The following is a 24,030-nucleotide window of genomic DNA, read 5'->3' as shown; positions in this document are numbered from 1 at the left end:
CGGGCCACGTACGATGGCACCCTCTCCAGTAGGCATAACCTTGGTAGGACTGAGAATATCTCCATGCCTTACTCTTCTCCTACAATGGGTGGGGCCTTCCTTTGTGCTGCACAACTGTCCATCAGGAACTGTCCAACGTCTTTCAGGACATTCATTTCCAATGTCACGATGGGTCCACTTCTGATGGGGCCTTTCATCAGGATGATCCTCTAATTTTCCACATGCACGCATCCCTATCCTTACCACCCCCACAACTGGGATAGGTAACTGGTTGGCAGCTGTCAGTCAGATAATTGGGCCCCTTCTGGATCAGGCGATGTTGGGGAAGTGTTGCCGGAAATATGCTTCTGGCATTGTGGTCACCTGGTACCCGTGTCCATTAAACAATGAATCCTCTGTCCATTTAACACAGCCCACGTAGTGGGACACTCAGAAACTATGTCGTCGGAGCCTTCAGTCCTTTGTCTGATTGTACCTAGCCTCGTGGCACATTAGTACCTGACCACGGGGCACATTAGTTTAACAGATGCCTCCACTGTCTGCTACTATGAAAGAGGCAGTCCCTCGACATGTGTTCCACAACTCCACAAGTCCAACATTCAACTCTACGCTCGTGTAGTGGGCACCTAGACCTATACCGCTGTTCTCTGGGTGGAGGATACCCATGCTCTGGTCACTCTCCATACCGGGGTGCAGAATTCAGTTAAAGGGGTAGCTGTAGGGGTCTTTCTTATGCTCCATAGCTCCCCTCTAATTTTTTGCATCTTTTGTCATAACTCACAAGCCTTGTCTGTTTCAGCATCGTTCACCCCATGGTGGTCATATGGTTTCAATTGTCTCATTTGTGGGATTTGATCTTCCCCCTTTTGAATTACTCGTACTCCCAGACTCAGCACCAAGGCATTCCATATATCCTCCTATACCTACTCTGATTTAGTATGATCCATTGAGGAACGGGAGAAGGAAATTAGATCATGCTTCTGTGAGTAGTGATGGAATAATTCTTCTGCATAAACAATCTACCTATGTATTTTCAAGTACAGGAAACAAACTATAAAATCATCACTATATGGTACCAATGCCCACTTGATTTACATAGAATGTGCCCTTCTCTTTCCAAGCAATGTTGGAAACGCGAAAACGCACATGGCACTATGCTCCATATTTGGTGGGAAGGTGTTCCAATCCATGATTTTTGAAAAAAGTTTTTGATGTGTATAGATATTTTTATGATTAAGAAATCCATAGATCATCTCTGATTGGACTTCTTTCTATGATACCTGGTTCTTTAAAATTAAAAAAAGTTTTATTGAAATATTGCCTAACAGCTACTTGCTCTATTATTCTAAGACTCTGATGCTCCAATGTGACTGCCTCTATCCTTGACTGGGCCTCAGAAATAGATTTCCTGTGTCGGATGGAAAAGTGTGGCTAAATCTGACAGATTTTTCAGAATTTGGCTGATTTGGATTGTTTTTAGGGATTCTGAAGAAGATATGTCCCTAGTCCTGAGTTGATTTTGCTAGCTTTTAGATGGAGCTATTTTCAGTCCTGCAAATCCCTTCTCCATTCCCTCCAATTTTTCTTCCTTTACTATCTTTCTTTAGTCTTGATTTTCCTTTTTCCTTTTTATTTTTTATTTCTAGATAGACATCATTACATAAGTTTCAAGGATCTTCTACATCAGACTTTTTATGTTACCATAATAAAATGATGTGATTTGAATAATGCTGCAAGTTTTGATGATTTTGTGTATTGATCCTTCCATCTTGTAAGCCTTAGATTTGTGACTTTTTTCACATTATGAATTATTGGTTTAACAAGTACTTTATACATTTTCCTTTTATAATAATAAAAATATAAATATATATCTATATATACAGTATAATTGTCTAAGGGGTACTTCAGTCTTTCTGTCTGCAACTTCCGTCACGGAAATCTCGCGTCGCTGATTGGTCTCGCCAGTTGCCTGTCATGGCTGCCGCGACCAATCAGCGACGGGCACAGTCCGATTAGTCCCTCCCTACTCCCCTGCACTCACTGCCCGGCGCCCGCATACTCCCCTCCAGTCACCGCAAACACGGGGTTAATACCAGCGGTAACGGACCGCGTTATGGCGCGGGTAATGCACTCTGTTACCGCTGCTATTAACCATGTGTGTCCCCAACTTTTTACTATTGATGCTCCCTATGCGGCATCAATAGTAAAAAGATGAAATGTTAAAAATAATTTTAAAAAACGGCTATTCTCACCCTCCGTCGTCGGACAATGCGCTCGAGCCCGCCGCCATCTTCCGTTCCCAGAGATGCATTGCGAAATTACCCAGAAGACTTAGCGGTCTCGCGAGACCGCTAAGTCTTCTGGGTAATTTTGCAATGCATCCTGGGAACGGAAGATGGCGGCAGCTGCGCGCATTGCCAGGACTTCGCTGGATCCCTGCGGGTGAGTATATAACTATTTTGTATTTTAATTATTTTTTTTTAACAAGGATATGGTGCCCACACTGCTAAATACTATGAGGGCTGTGTTATATACTACATGGCTGCTAGATACTGCGTGGGTTGTGCTGTTTACTATGTGGACAATGTTAGATACTACATGGCTGCTGTATACTGCGTGGGCTGCGTTATACTGCGTGGGCTGCGTTATACTGCGTGGGCTGCGTTACATACTATGTGGGCAATGTTATCTACTGTTTGGGCTGTGTTATATACTGCGTGGGCTGTGTTATATACTACGTGCCCTGTGTTATATACTGTGTGGCCTGTGTTATATACTACGTCGCCTGTGCTATATACTGCGTGGCTGCTATATACTGCGTGGGCTGTGTTATATACTGTTTGGGCTGTATTAATGCATCGGGTATTCTACAATATGTATGTATGTTTATAGCAGCCACATAGTATATAGCACAGGCCACGTAGTATTTGTCTGCTGTATACTACATGGCTCCTATATACTATGTGGCCTGTGCTATATACTATGTGGCTGCTATATACATACATACATATTCTAGAATACCCGATGCGTTAGAATCGGGCCACCATCTAGTATATATATACTACTACTCGTAGTATATAGCACAGCCACGTAGTATGTAGTATAAAGCACAACCACGCAGTATATAGCACAGCCACATAGTATATAGCACAGCCACGTAGTATATAGCAGCCATGTAGTATATAGCACAGTCCGTAGTATATAGCCCAGCCACGCAGTATATAGCACAGCCACGTAGTATATAGCAGCCACGTAGTATATAGCACAGCCACGTAGTATAAAGCAGCCACGTAGTATATAGCACAGCCACGTAGTATATAGCAGCCACATAGTATATAGCACAGCCACGTAGTATATAGCAGCCACGTAATATATAGCACAGCCACGTAGTATCTACGAGGCTCTGTTATATACTACATGGCTATATATCCTGCACCCGAACCCCCAACATCCAGCGCCCCAAACCCCCGACATCCTGCGACTAATCAGCGACAGACGCAGTCCAGCCGCGAATTGATGCAGGATTTAAACCACGCTTCGCTGCTTGGTTGCGGCCGGCAGTGACCAATCAGCGATATTGGCGCGGTATTTAAACACCGCTTCGGTCATTGGTCGTGCCTGGCCGGCCGCGACCAATCAGTGACAGGCGCAGTCTGGCCGCGAATTGGCGCCAGATTTGAACCCCGCTTCACTGATCGGCCAGCCGGGTGCAACCAATCAGTGATATTGGCGCGGAATTTAACCCCCACTCACAGCGTGACGTACATACATACATACATATTCTAGAATACCCGATGCTTTAGAATCGGGCCACCATCTAGTGAAAACTATAAAAGAACACTATCAAACGGGTTTGTTCCGATTTGTCACTGCATATTTTCAGTCTTTCAGTCTTTACTTATATAAACTAGGCATGCAATTTCTAAGTTTGGAAGTCAATTTTCAGAAAACTGGAAAGCTGAAATCTGTGATCTTCTTTTAGCAGGGAAAAAACCTGACAGCTATCTTGTGAACTGCTCTGCTAACCTATTCATGATCACTCAGCACACGTTTTCATTTACAGAAGAGACAAAGTATATGACCTTTATTATATCCCTTTCTGGTGAGAATACAGACTTATCTTTGTTGGGATTGTTGAGATAAATACCGTAGATGAATTCAGGAAAAAAAAGCTATCTGAACAATAGCAATCTGGCAATTTGATGAGGTTATTTGTCACAGTGATGACATGTCTGCTAGCTCTTACAAGCATGAATCTAATGTTGTTGATTGCCATCCACTGTGGGAATGAAAGTCTCGCTACCACTATAATTTTTATCTGCAACACACTATTTTTGCATTAGTATTTCAGTTGACAAACAATCTAAAAATAAGGTTGTTATTATGCTTTCAAAACTGTGCTCCTATACTATACGGAATATTTTCTTATTTTTTAATTTATTTAGCAAATTGTCATAAATGGGGTTATGAGTTTTTCAGATCAAAGACTGGAGGCATTGGATCAGTGCCTGCACCTCCCTTCACACCTTCACTGTGAACAGGTAATTGAAGTAGGTTATCTGATGAAGAGCAGACATGGAGTGTGTATACAGAGGAATTAACAGGTAGCTGCCAATGTTGGATAACTATTTGAGCCAGCAGATGTGTCTTTGTATGCCTCTAAACAACAGGGCGTCAATGTTTTCACCTTGTTTAGTCATTCCATCTGTGCTCCATAGACAAGACAATGTAAAAGAATATTTTAAGGTTTTTTAAAGTATAATTCAATTTTTACCGAATACATGGATATATCCATTTTTGGGGAGCATATTCGCATCAATGGGTAAAACTGCAAAAGTTGTGTTAGCTGCCAATCCACAGGAATTACATATCTCCCTGAATTATGAATATATCATATTAGCTATTGAACCCATTCTACGCCCGGGTGGCGAGCATTTATATTGGTATATGGTCTCCATCCTGGTATGTGCTGCTCCCATCTTGCTCTCCCATCCTGTCATGTGCTGCTCCATCCTGTGCCCCCATCCTGTCATGTGGTGCTCCCATCCTGCGCCCCCATCCTGTCGTGTGCTGCTCCATCCTGCATCCCCATCCTGTCATGTGCTCCCATCCTGCGCCCCCATCCTGTCATGTGCTGTTCCATCCTGCGCCCCAATCCTGTCATGTGCTGTTCCATCCTACGCCCCCATCCTGTCATGTGCTGTTCCATCCTGCGTCCCCATCCTATCATGTGCTGCTCCATCCTGCGTCTCCATCCTGTCATGTGCTCCCATCCTGCGCCCCCATCCTGTGATATGCTGCTCCATCCTACACCCCCATCCTGTCATGTGTGTGCGCCCCCATTCTGTCATGTGCTGCTCCCATCCTGTGCCCCCATTCTGTCATGTGCTGCTCCCATCCTGTGCCGCTCCCATTCTGTCATGTGCTCCCATCCTGCACCCCATCCTGTCATGTGCTGCTGCCATCGTGCGCAATCATTCTGTCAAGTGCTGCTCCCATCCTGCTCCCCCATTCTGTCATGTGGTGCTCCCATCCTGCGCCCCCATTCTGTCATGTGCTGCTCCCATCCTGTGCCCCCATTCTGTTGTAATGTGCTGCACCCATTCTGCCTGTTCCTGTTTCCATTCTGCCATATGTTGCTCTCATCTTTCTCTTTCCGGCTCTACTGCCCGAGTGCGGCTGTGCTGAGTGCGGGCGGCTGTGCGTGGCTGTGCTGAGTGCGGGTGGCTGTGCGTGGCTGTGCTGAGTGCCGGCGGCTGTGCGTGGCTGTGCTGAGTGCCGGCGGCTGTGCGTGGCTGTGCTGAGTGCCGGCGGCTGTGCGTGGCTGTGCTGAGTGCCGGCGGCTGTGCGTGGCTGTGCTGAGTGCGGGCGGCTGTGCGTGGCTGTGCTGAGTGCAGGCGGCTGTGCGTGGCGGTGCTGAGTGCGGGCGGCGGTGCTGAGTGCGGGCGGCTGTGCGTGGCGGTGCTGAGTGCGGGCGGCTGTGCGTGGCGGTGCTGAGTGCGGGCGGCTGTGCTGAGTGCAGGCGGCTGTGCGTGGCGGTGCTGAGTGCGGGCGGCTGTGCGTGGCGCTGCTGAGTGCGGGCGGCTGTGCGTGGCGCTGCTGAGTGCGGGCGGCTGTGCGTGGCGCTGCGGAGTGCGGGCGGCTGTGCGTGGCGCTGCTGAGTGCGGGCGGCTGTGCGTGGCGCTGCTGAGTGCGGGCGGCTGTGCGTGGCGGTGCCGAGTGCGGGCGGCTGTGCGTGGCGGTGCCGAGTGCGGGCGGCTGTGCGTGGCGGTGCCGAGTGCGGGCGGCTGTGCGTGGCGGTGCCGAGTGCGGGCGGCTGTGCGTGGCGGTGCTGAGTGCGGGCGGCTGTGCGTGGCGGCGGTGAATGCGGGCGGCTGTGCGTGGCGGCGGTGAGTGCGGGCGGCTGTGCGTGGCGGCGGTGAGTGCGGGCGGCTGTGCGTGCGGCTGTGCGTGCGGCTGTGCGTGGTGGCGTTGAGTGCGGGCGGCTGTGCGTGGCGGCGGTGAGTGCGGGCGGCTGTGCGTGGCGGAAGTGAGAGCGGGCGGCTGTGCGTGGTGGCGGTGAGTGCGGGCGGCTGTGGGTGGCGGCGCTGAGTGCGGGCGGCTGTGCGTGGCGGCGCTGAGTGCGGGCGGCTGTGCGTGGCGGCAGTGATTGCAGGCGGCTGTGCGTGGCTGTGCTGGGCGCCGAGTGCTGGGGGCCTGAGCAAGTGGGGACACTGGCGCGCTGTGGGGGTCAGGTGCCGGAGTCGCCGCTAGCTCAGGCCCCCGGCACTTGCTATATTTACCTGTCCCCCATTCCATTCGCGCGCCTCTCTGTCTTCCGGGGTCCTCTGCCTGTGACTGTTCAGTCAGAGGGCAGCGCGCATTAAGCGCGTCATCGCGCCCTCTGAACGTCGCAGGCAGAGGAGGAGGTGGAGGACGGAGTAGCACGCATCGGTGGAACGGAGGACAGGTAAATATTGCATACTCACCCTCCTGGCTCGTCCCTGCTTCTCCGTTGGAGATCGCGGTGTGCGTTCAGTGCTTACGCATACCGCGATCTCCTGGGAGCGTCGCTCTGTGGCGTCCAGACTGCGCCGGCGCTTGCGCAGTCTATAAAGGCTTCGGACAGAGTGATGCTCCCAGCGTTATATTATAGATTTGTGTGATGTATGTATAGTATGCTTGAAGGATGTTCATTAAGATGACGGTCATATTTTTTCTCTAGCAGGTTCTTGGAGGAAAATATGACTCAAAGCACAAATGATGATTAAAACTGGATTAGAATCAAATCTAATCAGCCTTCCCTCTCTTAAGTTTCTTAACTCAGTGAGAAGTGAGGGGTCTGGTAAGACCCTTTATGACATGTCATTTAAGAAATATCCATGTCAGACCCCAGAAGAAGCAACATGAATTGTAGATCTGTCACATATTTCTCGTGGCGTTTTTCTCAGCCAGTAGCACTCACAAATCCAATTTGTAATACGCATCTGTATTTTATCCAATTTAATTTTATACTTTTTTTCATCTATGTATGTTTTTTATTATTTCACCCTTTGTAACTTTTTAAGCACTGTACTTCAGTGCAGTAAATTAAATATTTAATAAGTGTGTCCCTCTTTGCTCTAATGTAACGAAGACCTCAAGAAGAGAAAATAGCTTGATTCTGTTACCTTGCAGCCAGAGTGTAAGTACTGAACCTTTCTGGAGCTTAGGAAAGCTGGGTGTATACATTTACCAGTGTGTCGCTGGCCTGGTAAAATGGCGAGTGGTGGTAGAGTAAAATGTGTCGTGGATGTTGGGACGTTCTATGGGTTGTGCTTAGATTATTGTTGGCCAATTGTAATAAGTGCTTGACGAGTGAGTAGAAAGTGGAGTCTCTCCTTATGGTTGTAACCGAGGTACATGTGTCATGAGCGTGTGGTATTCGCGACAAATTGGTGGCAAGTGGTGGGATGTTTATGATACAAATTAACAGAAAATGGTTTACCCAAAAAACGGTGGAATTTTATAGATAACCTATTTTATTCCTTTATTTTCTATTGCTATACAAAAATATCTGAAACTTTTTAAATATCTCTGATATTTGATTTCTGTTTTCACTTATGAACAAAATATGATTTCAAAGAGTAACTGTTGATCTGGACATAACACAGCTTAATAATTATTACTACTGTGAAGAAAACTGGTTCCTCCCACGTCATCAATCCGTGACGTAACTAAACAGGCACAGCTCTCTGGCGCCCCCTTTGTCTCTCAGGTCAATAAGGGAACTGCACTTAGAGCAAATGACCGCCGGGGAGAGGAGACTGCCCTGTTATCCACGCTGGGTATTCTAAGATTCGCAATCAGACTAAAAGGATCAGCCCAAAATTAATTTATGGCTTAATTGCCTTAAGGGCGCACTAGATAATTACAAGAAATATACAGTAAAAATATACCAAGAGTTACAGTCAGAGTAAAATATAACAATAATAGCACAAGGCTTAGAGGTATAAAGCTGGAGGTCAATTTACCAGATTGAAGGTCACTTGTGGAGGCAGGGGAGCTCTGCATTCCACAGGTACAAGACTTCTAGTTGCCGGGCAGCCCCATGTGCTTGCTCCCCTCTGGCTGGCATATGCCCTGTTCCTTATTTCATCATCATCTTCTTCTGTTGTCTCGGACTTGTGTTATTAAAAGAGACATAGGTTAATTATTATAAGGCACCACAAGTTGTGGTTTATATACAGGTGGTAAAATGTGAGTAGGGTCCTGAAAAATCAGTAAAGTGAAGAGGTCTGTGTGTTACATTTTTTTTTGTAGGGACAAGTTATGGATGGAAGAAGAGGTTATAGCGGTCTGGACTGAATGCAAAGGAAAATTGAAAATTAATGGCAATAATCAGTGATGTCACTGGTGAGAACCTGCACAGTATACACATATATGGTATGCAGAGCACTGGTGTAAAACTGATATTACCTTTACATGGCCACTGTATGGTGGTAATATCAGTCTTAATACAGGGGTTTTGGTTAAAGTAGTTGTCCAACGTTGAAGTATAAGTCTGCAGTGACATTATGTGACTCTATGTGACTGCGGACTACTGAATCCTCACAGAGCTTGAGCGCTGTAAGGATTCTACGGTACCTGAACAGAATGGGCCCCAATGCAAAATCTCTAATGGGGCCCCAAATTATTAAGTCTATAAGAACATTGGTCTTTTTATAAAGGCCAAAGACACTTTTTGAGCCCCCTAGGCTCCAGGGTCCAGGTGTGATTGCTACCCTCGCACCTACTGTAATTACACCCCTGATCACGTGACCCCAAGTATGTGATTTGCATACATCAAGTCACCTGCTGACTAGATGTGCAATACAAGTGAAATTAGCAAAACGGAGTACACCTAGTCAGAATATGCCAGAGGTGTGAAAATCGCATTTTTGCGGTCACATAACAGCTGCTCCCAATGCCGGTACCAGTGAATCCCCACAATGTGCGCTATGAGGATTCAGAACTCTGAAGTTACATCGACTTTAACCTTAAGCCCTTTAACGATAAGTATGGTGGTATTATCAATATTGTATATGCTGGTAGTATTTTGTTATGGTTTGTTTGTATTTGTATTATTGCAACGTTATTATTTTGATATTATAATTATTCAATCTTATACAGTGGTATTATTGGCAGAGCTGTGGAGTCGGAGTCATGGAGTTGGAGCACATTTTGGTGGAGTCGGTATAAGATGGACCGACTCTGACTCTTAAAATATATAATAAATTGAGTACAGTAGTTCAATGCAGTTTGTGGGGAATATTTTTATAATAAGAATTTGGGAAAGTTGTGACATGTCCTATAAAAGTCTGTCCTATTCCTGATCTAAGGTCTAGACTTTTAGCTGAGATGAATCTGTGCTGCAGCTTATGTTCATGATAGGTAGTGAAGTTCCTCCTCTACAGATAAGGGGAAAAATAACAAACACACAGGGAAGGAATGGCTGCATTTATCTCAGAACTTCTGGAGTGAACAGGAAAGCAGGATTAAGGCAAGTACATCTTGAAGCATAGCTAAACTTTCAATAAACTGTGCATAAATCAATAGTCCAGTATATGTTGTCTCCGTAATCTTGATGTTTTAGTCTGTTTTTCCTCTTAGCTCATGTTTGTAGATAGTTTGAGATGAGCTAAACTGCAGTGTGAATGCCAAGCAGCCATCAACTGGTCAGCACAATGGAGAACTCCTTCAAGGCTGTTGGAAGCTATTCTAGGTGAACGCCTGAAGCTGCTTAACCCCTTTCTGACATCTCACATAATTATCCGTCCCTGTGCCTATTTGACAAGGGATGGATTATTACGTCATCATGATCGCCCATGCACACGGGCTGTGCGCTGGCGATCGCTGCCAGGTGTAAGCTGATGACAGCTGACACCCAGCCCTAAGTGCCAGGAGTGGTCATGCACCGCTACCGCAACTTTAACCCCCCTAAATGCTGCGATCGAGCATGGATGCAGCATTTGGGAACCGACAGAGGGATGACAGTCCGTCTGCCCTTGGATTTAAGACCCGCGGCATGACTCGGAGTCTTGATCGTTGCCATGGTGACCCTGTCGGCATGACGACATCTGGGTCACCAGAGCTAGTAAAGTTGCTGATCACGTGCAGTGCATGAACAGCAACTTTCTCTGTCAGCGCAGAGCTGACAGTTTGTATAGCATGAGGATGCTGCTGCATCCAATACTGTACAAGCGATCAGCCTGTAAAAAAATAATCCCATAGTGGGACAAAGTAAAAAAGTTAAGGTAATTTTTTTTTTAAATAATTGTAAAAATACTTACAAAATAAAAAAAAAAAAATCAAAAGCCATTGTATCTATAAATAAATATTTGTATGTAAAAAAATTAACACACATTCTGGTTTGTTTCACACGTTTCCATACATCCCATCTGTCTCGGATCCAGCAGGACTGTACTGAATTGGGAGAAACGTCCCGCTTTCTTGAAAGTATACGGTTATGTCCCGACTTCAGCACTGTGATGTCTCCAACGTGTTGGCTCAGATGCCGCAGTGATTTTTCAGTTCCTCCTCTAACACAAACCTAGGGGAATGCGATTTTTGATGACAACACTCACCAGGAAGAATGTGGAAAAAATTGTCTATTGCTCAATAAATGTAATAAAATACAGCAATGCTTCAGACCCAAAAGGTCTTTTTTCAGACATATTTGGATTGTGTGGCTCTATGGGCTCTGGGGGTGCTGTGGATAAAACTACTTTTTGTATTTTCAATTACAATCCTTGGGGAAGGACCCTTGGTGTGTTCTGTACATTCATTTATTAACTCTTTGCTTTCTGATATCTGGTCTTCTCCAGAATTCGCAATCACACCCTCTAGCATAGTGGTAGCTGCCTTAGCTCTTAGGTATGAAACAAAGGCTGTATTACCATTGATAGGTGAATTTTCTTTGGCTCCATCTCTACATGCCATTATTTTTCTTCATAGACACATTATACTGGTACGTAGAGAGACAGCTCTATATACACCTCTACGTACTAATTATCTATTCATACATAATCAGCAAAAAACTGCAGTACTCCAAGGAACCAGTTCCATAAATTTACTTATAGCTTATTCTCACATAAAATGCAAAATTTCGCTTCCACATAGAACCTTTTTCAAGCCTCGGCCTTATTTCCTTTGTGCGTATTGCAACAACAGAAAAAAAAGAGAAAAAAAGGGCAAATTGGACATAATTTCACAATAAACCCCCAAAATGGGCTGAAAAAAAATAGTTGGCACCTTTACAAAAATGTAGATAAACAATTTTTTTGTTTTAAGCATGTGATGCTCGTTCAAACTCACCAATGGCAAGTAACAACTGCGGGCAATATGAACATCACACCTGAAACTGAGAAAAGGGGATAAGTTGACTCAATCTTTGCATTGTATGTCTGTATGTGCCACACTAAGCATGGAGAACAGAAAGCGTACAAGGGAACTGTCTGAGGACTTGAGAGCCCAAATTGTTGAAAAATATCAACAATCTCAAGGCTACTTGTACATCTCCAGAGATGTTGATGTTCCTTGGTCCATGATGTGCAACATAATCAAGAAGTTTACAACCCATGGCACTGTAGCTAGACTCACTGGATGTGGACAGCAGAAAAAAATTGATGAAAGATTGCAACACAGAATTGTCTATATAACGGATAAGCAGCCCCAATCAAGTTACAAAGAAATTCAAGCTGTTCTGCAGGCTCAGAGAGCATCAGTATCACCGCGAACTACCGTCGACATTTGAATTAAATGAAATGATATGGCAGGAGACCCAGGAGGACCCCACTACTGACATAGAAACATAAAAAAGCTAAACTGCAGTTTGTCAAAATGTACATAAGTAAGCCAAAATCCTCATGGGAAAGCATCTTGTTGACAGATGAGACCAAGATAGAGCTTTTTCGTAAAGCATATCATTCTACTGTTTACTGAAAACGGAATGAGGCCTACAAAGAAAAGAACACAGTACCTACTGTCAAATATTGTGTAGGTTCAAAGATGATTTGGGGTTGTTTTACTGCCTCTGGCACTGGGTGCCTTGGATGTGTGCAAACTCGCAAAAGATACTTGGCACTCATTTGATGCATTCAAATAGGAATATTTTATTGAATGTGGAATACCTAAAAAAGAATAAAGACAATTTGGTCAACACAAGACCTTCATCAGTCATCTGGATGATGGGAGACTGAGTGCTGTAGCGCTAGGAAAGTCTGTGGCATCCACTATAAGAGGTGGATGCCACAGACATTCGTAGCGCTGCAGCACTCAGTCTCCCACCATCCAGATGACTGATGAAGGTCTTTGAGTTGACAGAAATATCTTTAATCTTTTCTGAATATTCTATATTCAATAAAATATTCCTGTTTCCATGCATCAAATGAATGGCAAGAATCTTTTGCGAGTTTACTAAAAGATTTGTATCCTACTTGTGCACCTCTGCATCCTGAAGTGCCGTGCTTTTCTTCACATTGAATGTGTGCAAGGCATCATGAAATCTGAAGATTATCAAAGGCTTTTGGGGGGCAATGTAGTGACCAGTGTCAGAAAGCTGGGTTTGTGTCCTAGGTCATGGGTGTTCCAGCAGGACAATGATCCCAAACATACTTCAAGAAGCACTCAGAAATGGATGGAAACAAATGGCTGGAGAGCTCTGAAGTGGCCCGCAATGAGTCCGGATCTAAATCCCATTGAACACCTGTGGAGAGATCTTAAAATTCCTGTTGGGAAAAGGCATCCTTCATATATGAGAGACCTGGAGCAATTTGCAAAGAGTAGAGTGGTCCAAATTCACGTTGAGAGGTGTAAGAAGCTTGTTGATGGTTATAGGAAGCAATGGTCTACAGCTATTTGTTTCCAAGGGTTTGCAAGCAAATATTAAGTTGAGGGTGCTTACAATTTTCTCTAGTCCATTTGTGCGATTTTGTGTGAAATTATGTCCAATTTGCCATTTTTTCCTCACACTGATCAGTAGATCAATGAATTTTCATCTCCGACTGGAAAACTTTTAGTCTTGTTACAAAATTGCACAGGAGGTCGGACTCCCAGCTGCTGCACCAATCATTCTATAAGGAAAATGCCAGAACAAGATGAGTTCAGAGTTTGGCAGCCCAATGAAGAATAAATGATAGTGCAAGGTGGGCACGCACATTGTCTATCCATTCTACTGGAGATAAAGCTTAACCATTCTGCTAATCCATGTTGGTCCCAGTGGTCTGACCCCCACTGATGAAAAACCATCATTTGGATAGGGGATGACTTGCTTACACCAGACAATTTCTTTAAAGGTAACGCAATATTCAAAAATGTTGGATTTCAACATGCCTCATCCTTTGTCCTCAAAGTAGTTAAGATGCTACCAAACTCCTCAAGTCATAGCTAATCTTCTTTGAGAATTTTCCTCTGTCTCCAGCCATTGAAAACATATACCTAGTAATACTGAGTGTGTGTGTGTGTGTGTGTGTGTGTATGGGGGAGTTAGGAATAGCTGTGAGCTGCTATTGAAAGAATATAGCAACCAAAAAATTCCCATATACTTTAAATAACATGCAAATAGTGACTTCAGAGAGGAATAGGACTTGAACACTAGAGTCCTCCCTATTGGATTTAGCAATCCTAAAAATCAATATTGACCCTTTAACGAACCTTGCACGCGACATAGGATAAGAAGCCAAACCAAAAACTGCATTAACAGTCAGTTGAGTTCCCCATGCACATCAACATTCCGCATAGCCAAGCATGCATTCTTAGTAGGACGAGAGGAGCAAGCCACTAACCGACATCTTTGGCAACAGATTATACCATGGGAGTCTTAAGGCCACCATACAAATTATTTAATCAGCCAGTCCTGTCAGTTAGACATGTATGGGGCCATTTCACACTTCTCTCCTGGTCCTAATGGTATCCATATGTAGTAAACCACAAAGTATACCCTTGACGTCTGACATGAGTGTTCACAAAGCATTATGCTATTTGTGTCGATGCATTGTTACCGCCATTTTCTTGAAACTCCCCTATAGATAAAATATACTGCATGATAACTAGTGGAAGCGTCTTGATTTTAATTGGTTTTATAATCACTGAAGAGAAGCAACAAAATCAAGCTGCAGTACAAGGCTGTATTTCATATTATGTCAATCTGCATATATATACTCTGCCGGTAATAAGCACACAAATCACACAGGCTATTAACTTCTGCCATTTTTTACAATAACCTCTGGCAGTTACAATACCATTTAAAGAAGCTATGAATAAATAATTTGTTGTGTATTAATACTAAAGTAAATCTCAGATCTTTCACAGCTCTAATACAAGCTTATTCGCACGTTGGATCCACATGGATGACTAAACTCTGAACGTCAGCGTTAGAATCACTGCAGGAAAATGCATAAAATATGATTAAATATTAACTCACAGAAACTTCTGTACTTTGCACTGCAATACATCTGTGATGCTACGTATGCAATGTGTTACTGCAATGTATTTTAGGACTGCAACTTGATATATTGGAAACCAGGTGAATTCCCACTTCATGAAGCACCTGACAGTTCTTGTACTAATGTCACTTCAAGAACTCTGTAGTGAGTGATGCAACAGGGAATGAGCGGCAATTGTCTACTGCCCTGTTGCTAAGCTCTGGTTATATTTGGCCCACGACTCCAACATCGCCGCCCCGAACACACCTGCCCGGCATCGCACTTTCATTAAAAGCAATGATACTGTATGGAGAACTATGTGTGGTCGTTATTCTGTATGGAGGACTATGTGGGGCCCATTACACTATATGGAGAACTATGTGAGGCTCATTATATCGTGTGATCACAGTTGGAGCATCACACTGTGTTGGAGATCACCATATTTTGCATGGTCACTTGAGGTGGGGGTACAGTAGCATTATTATTCAATGCATGTGGATGGTACGGGGGGGAATTCACTGTGGGGGTATCATACTGTTTGGGGGCACTTTTGTTGGAATCATACTTCATGGGGGCAATGAAAGGGCAATCTAAAGGCTTCAATAGGAGGAAAATTTTGTAAGGGCTGCAAAGTTTTGAGATATGCTCTTCTGTGACCCTATCAAATATTAAAGCTTTTTTGGGGGGCAATTAGAACTTCTGCTATGGGGCCCACATGATTTTTACGATTCTATGATTTCTCGTATATACGCCCCTGCCTGCGAGAATCAATGTTTATGTGATCTGCCTCTTAAGATCTATTAATTGAAATGTTCTTTGTTCGTGGGAGAACTCCTTTCAGTTTTTTTGCATATTATCTTTATTTTTTTATATAGCGCTAACATATTACGCAGCGCTTTACAGTTTGCACACATTATCATCACTGTCCCCGATGGGGCTCACAATCTAAATTCCCTATCAGTATGTCTTTGGAATGTGGGAGGAAACCGGAGAACCCGGAGGAAACCCACGCAAACACGGAGAGAACATACAAACTCTTTGCAGATGTTGTCCAAGGTGGGATTAGAACCCAGGACTCCAGCGCTGCAAGGCTGCTGTGCTATCCACTGCGCCACCGTGCCGCATATGAAAAGTTTCATTGTTATTAGTGATGCGCGAGCACTAAAATGCTGGAGCGCTCAGCACTTGAATCAAGCAAGTCGGACACTCGGACAGGCACAACTAGACTAATTAAGTATAATGGAAGTTTATGGGGAGAATTTTTCCAGAAGAGCCCAAGAGGGCGGCAGAGGGGGGGGGGGGGGGCAGGAAAATTGCTGAAAGAGCTCAAATAGAATGGGAACAGCATGGGGAAGACCTGGTCGTATCTCTGAATCCCAGGTAACTGCTGGGAACAATGTTGTCAGAGTATTACTCCACTTTTATGAATTGACAATAAAACATACAAAACCGAAGGTGAAATGGATTTTACAGGAAAAAATGTTAAGAAACATTGTTTCCTGTATAATGACTTGTAGATAAGGTAAAATTAAAAAGAGAAAAATAAATGTCTCCTCCTCCTCTTAATAGCGCTCACCGTATTTCCCAATCACCTATGACTACAATAAATGACATAGTAGAGGGGGAAATAAAACTACACCCACCGATATTCACCGGTAAATGTTATTTTAATCTTTTACTACCTTATCTGATCATGTTGTGTGTGTGACAAGGTCAGACATATCCTGTTTAATTTATGAAGGAAAGATTCTGACAATGCAAGAACTGCCAAAAGTTAGAAAGAAGCTCGACTCCGATACCCTCTGTATTAGACATAAAGGAGGGCTTCATACACATTTTGTTAAAATTGTTAGGTAGTGGGACTCCTAGACTGGTAAATCCTATGCACTAAGTGCAAGGGCTGAAAAACATTTACCCATCTAAAAATTATAAGCAAGAGCCGCTCGCCCGATGACACTCTAAAAATTATGAGTTAGGGCCACGTGATGACTGAGGAGGGCCACTGAGTGCACAGATACTAGCCCTCAAATTGCATACTGAGTTAGTCATATCATGATCGACAGCTTGCCTGAGCTCAATCTGCAGCTAAAAACGGACTTTACAGCCATGCTCATAGTGTCATTGCTGGTTCTAGTGGTTCGAACCAGTTTTCAGTATAGTACAGAGTGGTAGTGATAGACAGGGATGAAAGTCCGCCATGACACAATGTTAAAGTAGCTGTGGCGTCCATGCAGAGCCGCTGAATGTCATAACTTGATTGACAGTGCAGAACTCAAATCAGCGGCTCTGCACCCAAGTATGGACATTGCTGCCAAGCTCAGTGTCATTGCGGGTGCTCATCACTGGCTCCTGTAAGTGGCTGCCGCTTGGAACTGTACTGCAGACTGGACCTGCAATAAGAACCCGCAATGACACTATGTGAGCGCACGTACACTGTCAGTGCAAAGCCGTGGAGTTCAGGCAGGATTCTAATTGCGCAGTATGCAAACTGAGTGGGCGTAATTTTAGACTGAGGCCTTGGCCACACGATGGATGTACCGATGCCCCCTCATCCTTTTATATGGCAATTACAGCACTAAACTACATACTACAAGCATGGTTTTTGTAAGGGCTAAGTCTCCCAGATACCTGCATTAGAGATTTAATTACCGTATATACTCGAGTATAAGCTGAGATTTTCAGCCCAAATTTTTGGGCTGAAAGTGCCCCTCTCGGCTTATACTCGAGTCATGATCGGTGGTGGGGTCGGCGGGTGAGCACTGTCATATACTTACCTAGTCCCGGCGATCCTGTCGCTCCCCCTGCCCGTCCCACTGTCTTCGGTGCCGCAGCCTCTTCCCCTGAGCGGTCACGTGGGACCGCTCATTAGAGAAATGAATAGGCTGCTCCACCTCCCATAGGGGCGGAGCCGCCTATTCATTTCTCTAATGAAGCGGTGCCGGTGACCGCTGACAGAGAAAGAGGCTGCGGCACCGAAGACCAGCTGTCCGGGCGAAGGAGCAGGACGCCGGGAGCAGGTAAGTATGACATATTCACCTGTCCTCGTTCCACACGCCGGGCGTCGCGCCATCTTCCCGGCGTCTCTCTCTCCGCTCTGACTGTTCAGGCAGAGGGCGCGATGACGCATATAGTGTGCGCGCCGCCCTCTGCCTGATCAGTCAGTGCGGAGAGACGCCGGGAAGATGGCGCCGAGGAGCTGCAAGCAAGACAGGTGAGTATGTGTTGTTTTTTTTTTATTGCAGCAGCAGCAGCACAGATTTATGTGGAGCATCTATGGGGCAATGGTGCAGAGCACTATATGGCAGAGCTATGGGGCAACGGTGCAGAGCACTATATGGCAGAGCTATGGGGCAACGGTGCAGAGCACTATATGGCACAGCTATGGGGCAACAGTGCAGAGCACTATATGGCACAGCTATGGGGCAACAGTGCAGAGCACTATATGGCACAGCTATGGGGCAACGGTGCAGAGCACTATATGGCACAGCTATGGGGCAACAGTGCAGAGCACTATATGGCACAGCTATGGGGCAACAGTGCAGAGCACTATATGGCACAGCTATGGGGCAACGGTGCAGAGCACTATATGGCACAGCTATGGGGCAACAGTGCAGAGCACTATATGGCACAGCTATGGGGCAACGGTGCAGAGCACTATATGGCACAGCTATGAGGCAACGGTGCAGAGCACTATATGGCACAGCTATGGGGCAACGGTGCAGAGCACTATATGGCACAGCTATTGGGCAACGGTGCAGAGCACTATATGGCACAGCTATGGGGCAACGGTGCAGAGCACTATATGGCACAGCTATGGGGCAACGGTGCAGAGCATTATATATATGGCACAGCTATGGGGCAACGGTGCAGAGCATTATATATATGGCACAGCTATGGGGCAACGGTGCAGAGCATTATATATATGGCACAGCTATGGGGCAACGGTGCAGAGCATTATATATGGCACAGCTTTATGTGGAGCATCTATGGGGCCATAATGAATGGTATGGAGTATCTATTTCTAATTTTGAAATTCACCGGTACCTGCTGCATTTTCCACCCTAGGCTTATACTCGAGTCAATACGTTTTCCCAGTTTTTTGTGGCAAAATTAGGGGGGGTCGGCTTATACTCGGGTCAGCTTATACTCGAGTATATACGGTAGTATTTTGGGGGTAACTGACTCCTTTTAACTGCCTAATTCTTGCTATTCTGCAAGCTGCTTTGTTCTACAAAGGACAATCACAGGACAATAAAACAATCCTTATCTAAGAATTGGCCCAATATTTATGGACGTAACTGTTTATCACCCATGGTAATTCTGCTTCTTTTTTTTTTTTTTTTCTATACTATGTTGTGCATAAATATGTGATTCTTCAGAATTTGTTTTAGTCTTTGCCTGATGAAGAGACGTATGTAGTCTCGAAAGCTTGCAATTTGTTACCATCTTTTCAGTTAGCCATTAAAAGGTATCAACCACTGAGGACTCTCAATTCTAAATATTTTTTTGTTACAAAGAAACCATACTCAAATACTATTTGCATGCACTCCCTGAGCATTGAGGAGGGGAGCAGTGAAGTACACATAGGGACAGTTTGTAAATAATGTTTGGGTATGGATTATTGCTAGAACTGCAGTTCAAAGCAGCAGCAAAAGAGCATGAACTGGGCAGTTAAAAAAGAACCGTCAGCACGGAGTTTAATACGGAAGGAAGCAAATTAAGGTAAGGTTTAGTTACTCTAAGTTGCAATCGGCAGATAACCCATTTATTCACCTACATTGATAATTGCGGGCCCCCTTAATCACGCTAACTGAAGACCATGAGACAGACACATTAAGAGTTTGTTTGTGGCACTAATGTGTTTTGTTTTTTTTTTTTTAAAGCCAAAAGGTATACGATTGAAACGGTGCAATGGCCACACAAAATATTTGTGTGCAGAGTTTATTTTAAGCAACCATGGATCAAGGTTTTCTTTACGGTCACCCATTGTTTATTCTGCCATCTTTACATTTAGACATTCTGTGCACTATATGGTTCATCATTACAATACTATAATCTATTGGAAAAATTTGTCACGTGATTAATTTCACTATCTCCAAGTTTTCAGAACTCCACTGATATCCAACGCTGCACCAAAGACGTTATGAAACAGGACGCCAAAGTATATAAAAAACCTGCTCTGTGTAATTACTTGCCGTTTTCTCAGGCTACAATCCATGTACACTACAACGAAAAGAAAAAAAATGAAGACAACACGCTTCTCTGAAATGAAACTTGTTTATTATGCTTAAAAAGAATACATTTTACTTATTGCTGTTATTCTTTGTGAATATCTCAGGAGCGAATACTACAGGTTACCAACTTCTATCACACTCTGTGCTGTGACACATGAATAAAAAGCCATGGTAAAAGCATCAATATGCTGGATTAGCGTATACTAGGCGCATTTAGATGCCGTCAACTTAGTGGAAGCTCTCCAAGGAACGGTGTATACTTCAAAGCTGCAAGTAGTAGTCTACAAGGAAAAAAAAAACCAGAACAAGTCAGAATTAGCAGATTAACGCAATTTCATCACAGCTCATGGGTGTGTGCATGCATCTTGCAAAGTTCTACTACAAAAAAAAGCAAATTTTCACAACCACAGAAGACACAGATGATGAAACTTATAATCATTAGTAAGAGATTTATAGATTTCTATTTCACGTGCTTATTAAAGGGAATTTGTCATCAGGTTTTCCCACCTAATCTAAGGGCAGCATAAAGCAGCGACAGAGACCTGGATTTCAGCGGTGTCACTCGCTAGGCTGCTTGCTGTAACTTTGATACAATTACGGTTTCATCTGCAGGAGGATTAGTAAACCTGCTACTATGTAGTCCTTCACATTCAGGAGCCCTCTATTACTCTTCCACCTCTAGTGTTTGGCAGCTTTCTGTGTACACTGTGTGCAGGCAAAAAACAGACATCCCAGCATTCAGAAAAGCCGTAACTCTACAGCAGATAAAAAAAGTGATTTCATCAAAACTGCAGAAAGCAGGTTAGTAAGCGACAAATCACTGGAATATACGTGTATACATTATATATACAGGTCCTTCTCAAAAAATTAGCATATAGTGTTAAATTTCATTATTTACCATAATGTAATGATTACAATTAAACTTTCATATATTATAGATTCATTATCCACCAACTGAAAATTGTCAGGTCTTTTATTGTTTTAATACTGATGATTTTGGCATACAACTCCTGATAACCCAAAAAACCTGTCTCAATAAATTAGCATATTTCACCCGTCCAATCAAATAAAAGTGTTTTTTAATAACAAACAAAAAAACCATCAAATAATAATGTTCAGTTATGCACTCAATACTTGGTCGGGAATCCTTTGGCAGAAATGACTGCTTCAATGCGGCGTGGCATGGAGGCAATCAGCCTGTGACACTGCTGAGATGTTATGGAGGCCCAGGATGCTTCAATAGCGGCCTTAAGCTCATCCAGAGTGTTGGGTCTTGCGTCTCTCAACTTTCTCTTCACAATATCCCACAGATTCTCTATGGGGTTCAGGTCAGGAGAGTTGGCAGGCCAATTGAGCACAGTAATACCATGGTCAGTAAACCATTTACCAGTGGTTTTGGCACTGTGAGCAGGTGCCAGGTCGTGCTGAAAAATGAAATCTTCATCTCCATAAAGCATTTCAGCCGATGGAAGCATGAAGTGCTCCAAAATCTCCTGATAGCTAGCTGCATTGACCCTGCCCTTGATGAAACACAGTGGACCAACACCAGCAGCTGACATGGCACCCCACACCATCACTGACTGTGGGTACTTGACACTGGACTTCAGGCATTTTGGCATTTCCTTCTCCCCAGTCTTCCTCCAGACTCTGGCACCTTGATTTCCGAATGACATGCAAAATTTGCTTTCATCAGAAAAAAGTACTTGGGACCACTTAGCAACAGTCCAGTGCTGCTTCTCTGTAGCCCAGGTCAGGCGCTTCTGCCGCTGTTTATGGTTCAAAAGTGGCTTTACCTGGGGAATGCGGCACCTGTAGCCCATTTCCTGCACACGCCTGTGCACGGTGGCTCTGGATGTTTCCACACCAGACTCAGTCCACTGCTTCCTCAGGGTCCGGTCACCTCTTCTCGTTGTACAGCGTTTTCTGCCACATTGTTTCCTTCCAACAGACTTACCATTGAGGTGCCTTGATACAGCACTCTGGGAACAGCCTATTTGTTGAGAAATTTCTTTCTGGGTCTTACCCTCTTGCTTGAGGGTGTCAATGATGGCCTTCTTGACATCTGTCAGGTCGCTAGTCTTACCCATGATGGGGGTTTTGAGTAATGAACCAGGCAGGGAGTTTTTAAAAGCCTCAGGTATCTTTTGCATGTGTTTAGAGTTAATTAGTTGATTCAGAAGATTAGGGTAATAGGTCGTTTAGAGAACCTTTTCTTGATATGCTAATTTATTGAGACAGGTTTTTTGGGTTATCAGGAATTGTATGCCAAAATCATCAGTATTAAAACAATAAAAGACCTGACAAATTTCAGTTGGTGGATAATGAATCTATAATATATGAAAGTTTAATTGTAATCATTACATTATGGTAAATAATGAAATTTAACACTATATGCTAATTTTTTGAGAAGGACCTGTATATACACACACACTACAGTTCCAAAGTTTAGGGTGACCCAGACAATTTAGTGTTTTCCATGAAAACTCATGCTTTTATTAATCAAATGAGTTGCCAAATGAATTGAAAATCTAGTCCCGACATCGTCAAGGTTCGAAAAAAAAGATTTTTATTTGAAATAATAATTTTCTCCTTCAAACTTTGCTTTCGTCGAAGAATGCTCCCTTTGCAGCAATTACAACATTGCAGACCTTTAGCATTCTAGCAGTTAATTTGCGGAGGTAATCTGGAGAAATATCACCCCATGCTTCCAGAAGTCCCTCCCACAAGTTGGTTTGGCTTGATGGGCACTTTTTGCGTAACTGTCACGATCCATTTTTGGATTTGTGACAGCTCTGGTTCCACACACACATTAAAACTTTTTTCCTTGCAGACCATTGGGAGTTAAATGCGTTTTTTCCCCGCTGGCAACCTGGTGTTACTGCAGTGTTGCTGGGTCAGCTGATGTTGCTGGTGACCACTCCCACATCCTTTAAAAGGTCACCTGATGCATCAGCTAACTGCTGGTGATACAGGTCATTTCTGGAGACCAACCTAGCAGGAGCAGCTCCCTGGTGTCAGCCAAGTCTGGTGTTTTGAGTTCTGTTGCTGTACTATCTGTGGTGTGGAGTTAAGCAGCGGTGTGCACAAGCTAAGTGCTGATTGTTTGTTACCTTGCTCCTTTGTTGTTTGTGCATTCCCTTTTGATAGTGTTCCCCTCACTGTCATATAGTGTTGTCCTGTTTATTTGCTTTTTGGTACTGTTTACATTGTTCACCTCCTGGGGTGGGCGTTGGGGGTTTAGCTCAGGGTTTAACAGGGGATAGGGACAGGTCGGTGACTTGGGCCTCCCTACCGTCAAGGGTACCCCCAAGATAAGGAAAGGCAGGGCTCCCCCTAGCCTCAGGGGCAGTTCAGGCGGCCCAGATTCCTCATCTCCTGTTTTCCCATTACTTCCCTGTGACAGTACCATACAGTCAAGCTGCTGCCACAACAGCTCAATGGCGTTGAGATCTGGTGACTGTGCTGGCCACTCCATTACAGATAGAATACTGGCTGCCTGCTTCTTCCCTAAATAGTTCTTGTATAATTTGGAGGTGTGCTTTGGGCCATTGTCTTGTTGTAGGATGAAATTGGCTCCAATCAAGCACTGTCCACAGGGTATGGCATGGCGTTGCAAAATGGAGTGATAGCCTTCCTTATTCAATATCCCGTTTACCTTATACAAATCTCCCACTTTACCAGCACCAAAGCAACTCCAGACCATCACATTACCTCCACCATGCTTGACAGATGGCGTCAGGCACTCTTCCAGCATCTTTTCAGTTGTTCTGCGTCTCACAAATGTTCTTCCATGTGATCCAAACACCTCAAACTTGGATTCATCTGTCCATAACACTTTTTTCCAATCTTCCTCTGTCCAATGTCTGTGTTCTTTT

General features: G+C 44.3%; 2 protein-coding genes and 1 long non-coding RNA gene across 3 annotated transcripts in view; all 3 read right to left on the bottom strand.

Moving 5' to 3' along the window:
- Positions 1–8,950, bottom strand: part of LOC143809898 (uncharacterized) — a 143,394-nt gene extending 134,444 nt beyond the window's left edge. Inside the window, exon 1 of the long non-coding RNA XR_013222518.1 lies at positions 8,493–8,950. This is a non-coding gene — a long non-coding RNA (uncharacterized LOC143809898). The remainder of the gene's footprint in view (positions 1–8,492) is intronic.
- LOC143809899 (uncharacterized) overlaps positions 1–24,030 on the bottom strand; it is an 848,616-nt gene that overhangs the window by 367,136 nt on the left and 457,450 nt on the right. The window lies entirely within an intron of this gene.
- LOC143807781 (cystatin-like) overlaps positions 20,180–24,030 on the bottom strand; it is a 29,865-nt gene continuing 26,014 nt past the window's right edge. Inside the window, exon 3 of the mRNA XM_077289703.1 lies at positions 20,180–20,436. Coding sequence (XP_077145818.1) covers positions 20,359–20,436 — 78 coding nt within the window. The 3' untranslated portion in view covers positions 20,180–20,358. The remainder of the gene's footprint in view (positions 20,437–24,030) is intronic.

This window comes from Ranitomeya variabilis, chromosome 2 (genome assembly GCF_051348905.1).
Source record: "Ranitomeya variabilis isolate aRanVar5 chromosome 2, aRanVar5.hap1, whole genome shotgun sequence".
In the NCBI taxonomy this organism is placed as follows: Eukaryota; Metazoa; Chordata; class Amphibia; order Anura; family Dendrobatidae; genus Ranitomeya; species Ranitomeya variabilis.
This window is presented reverse-complemented; position numbering and strand designations above follow the sequence as displayed.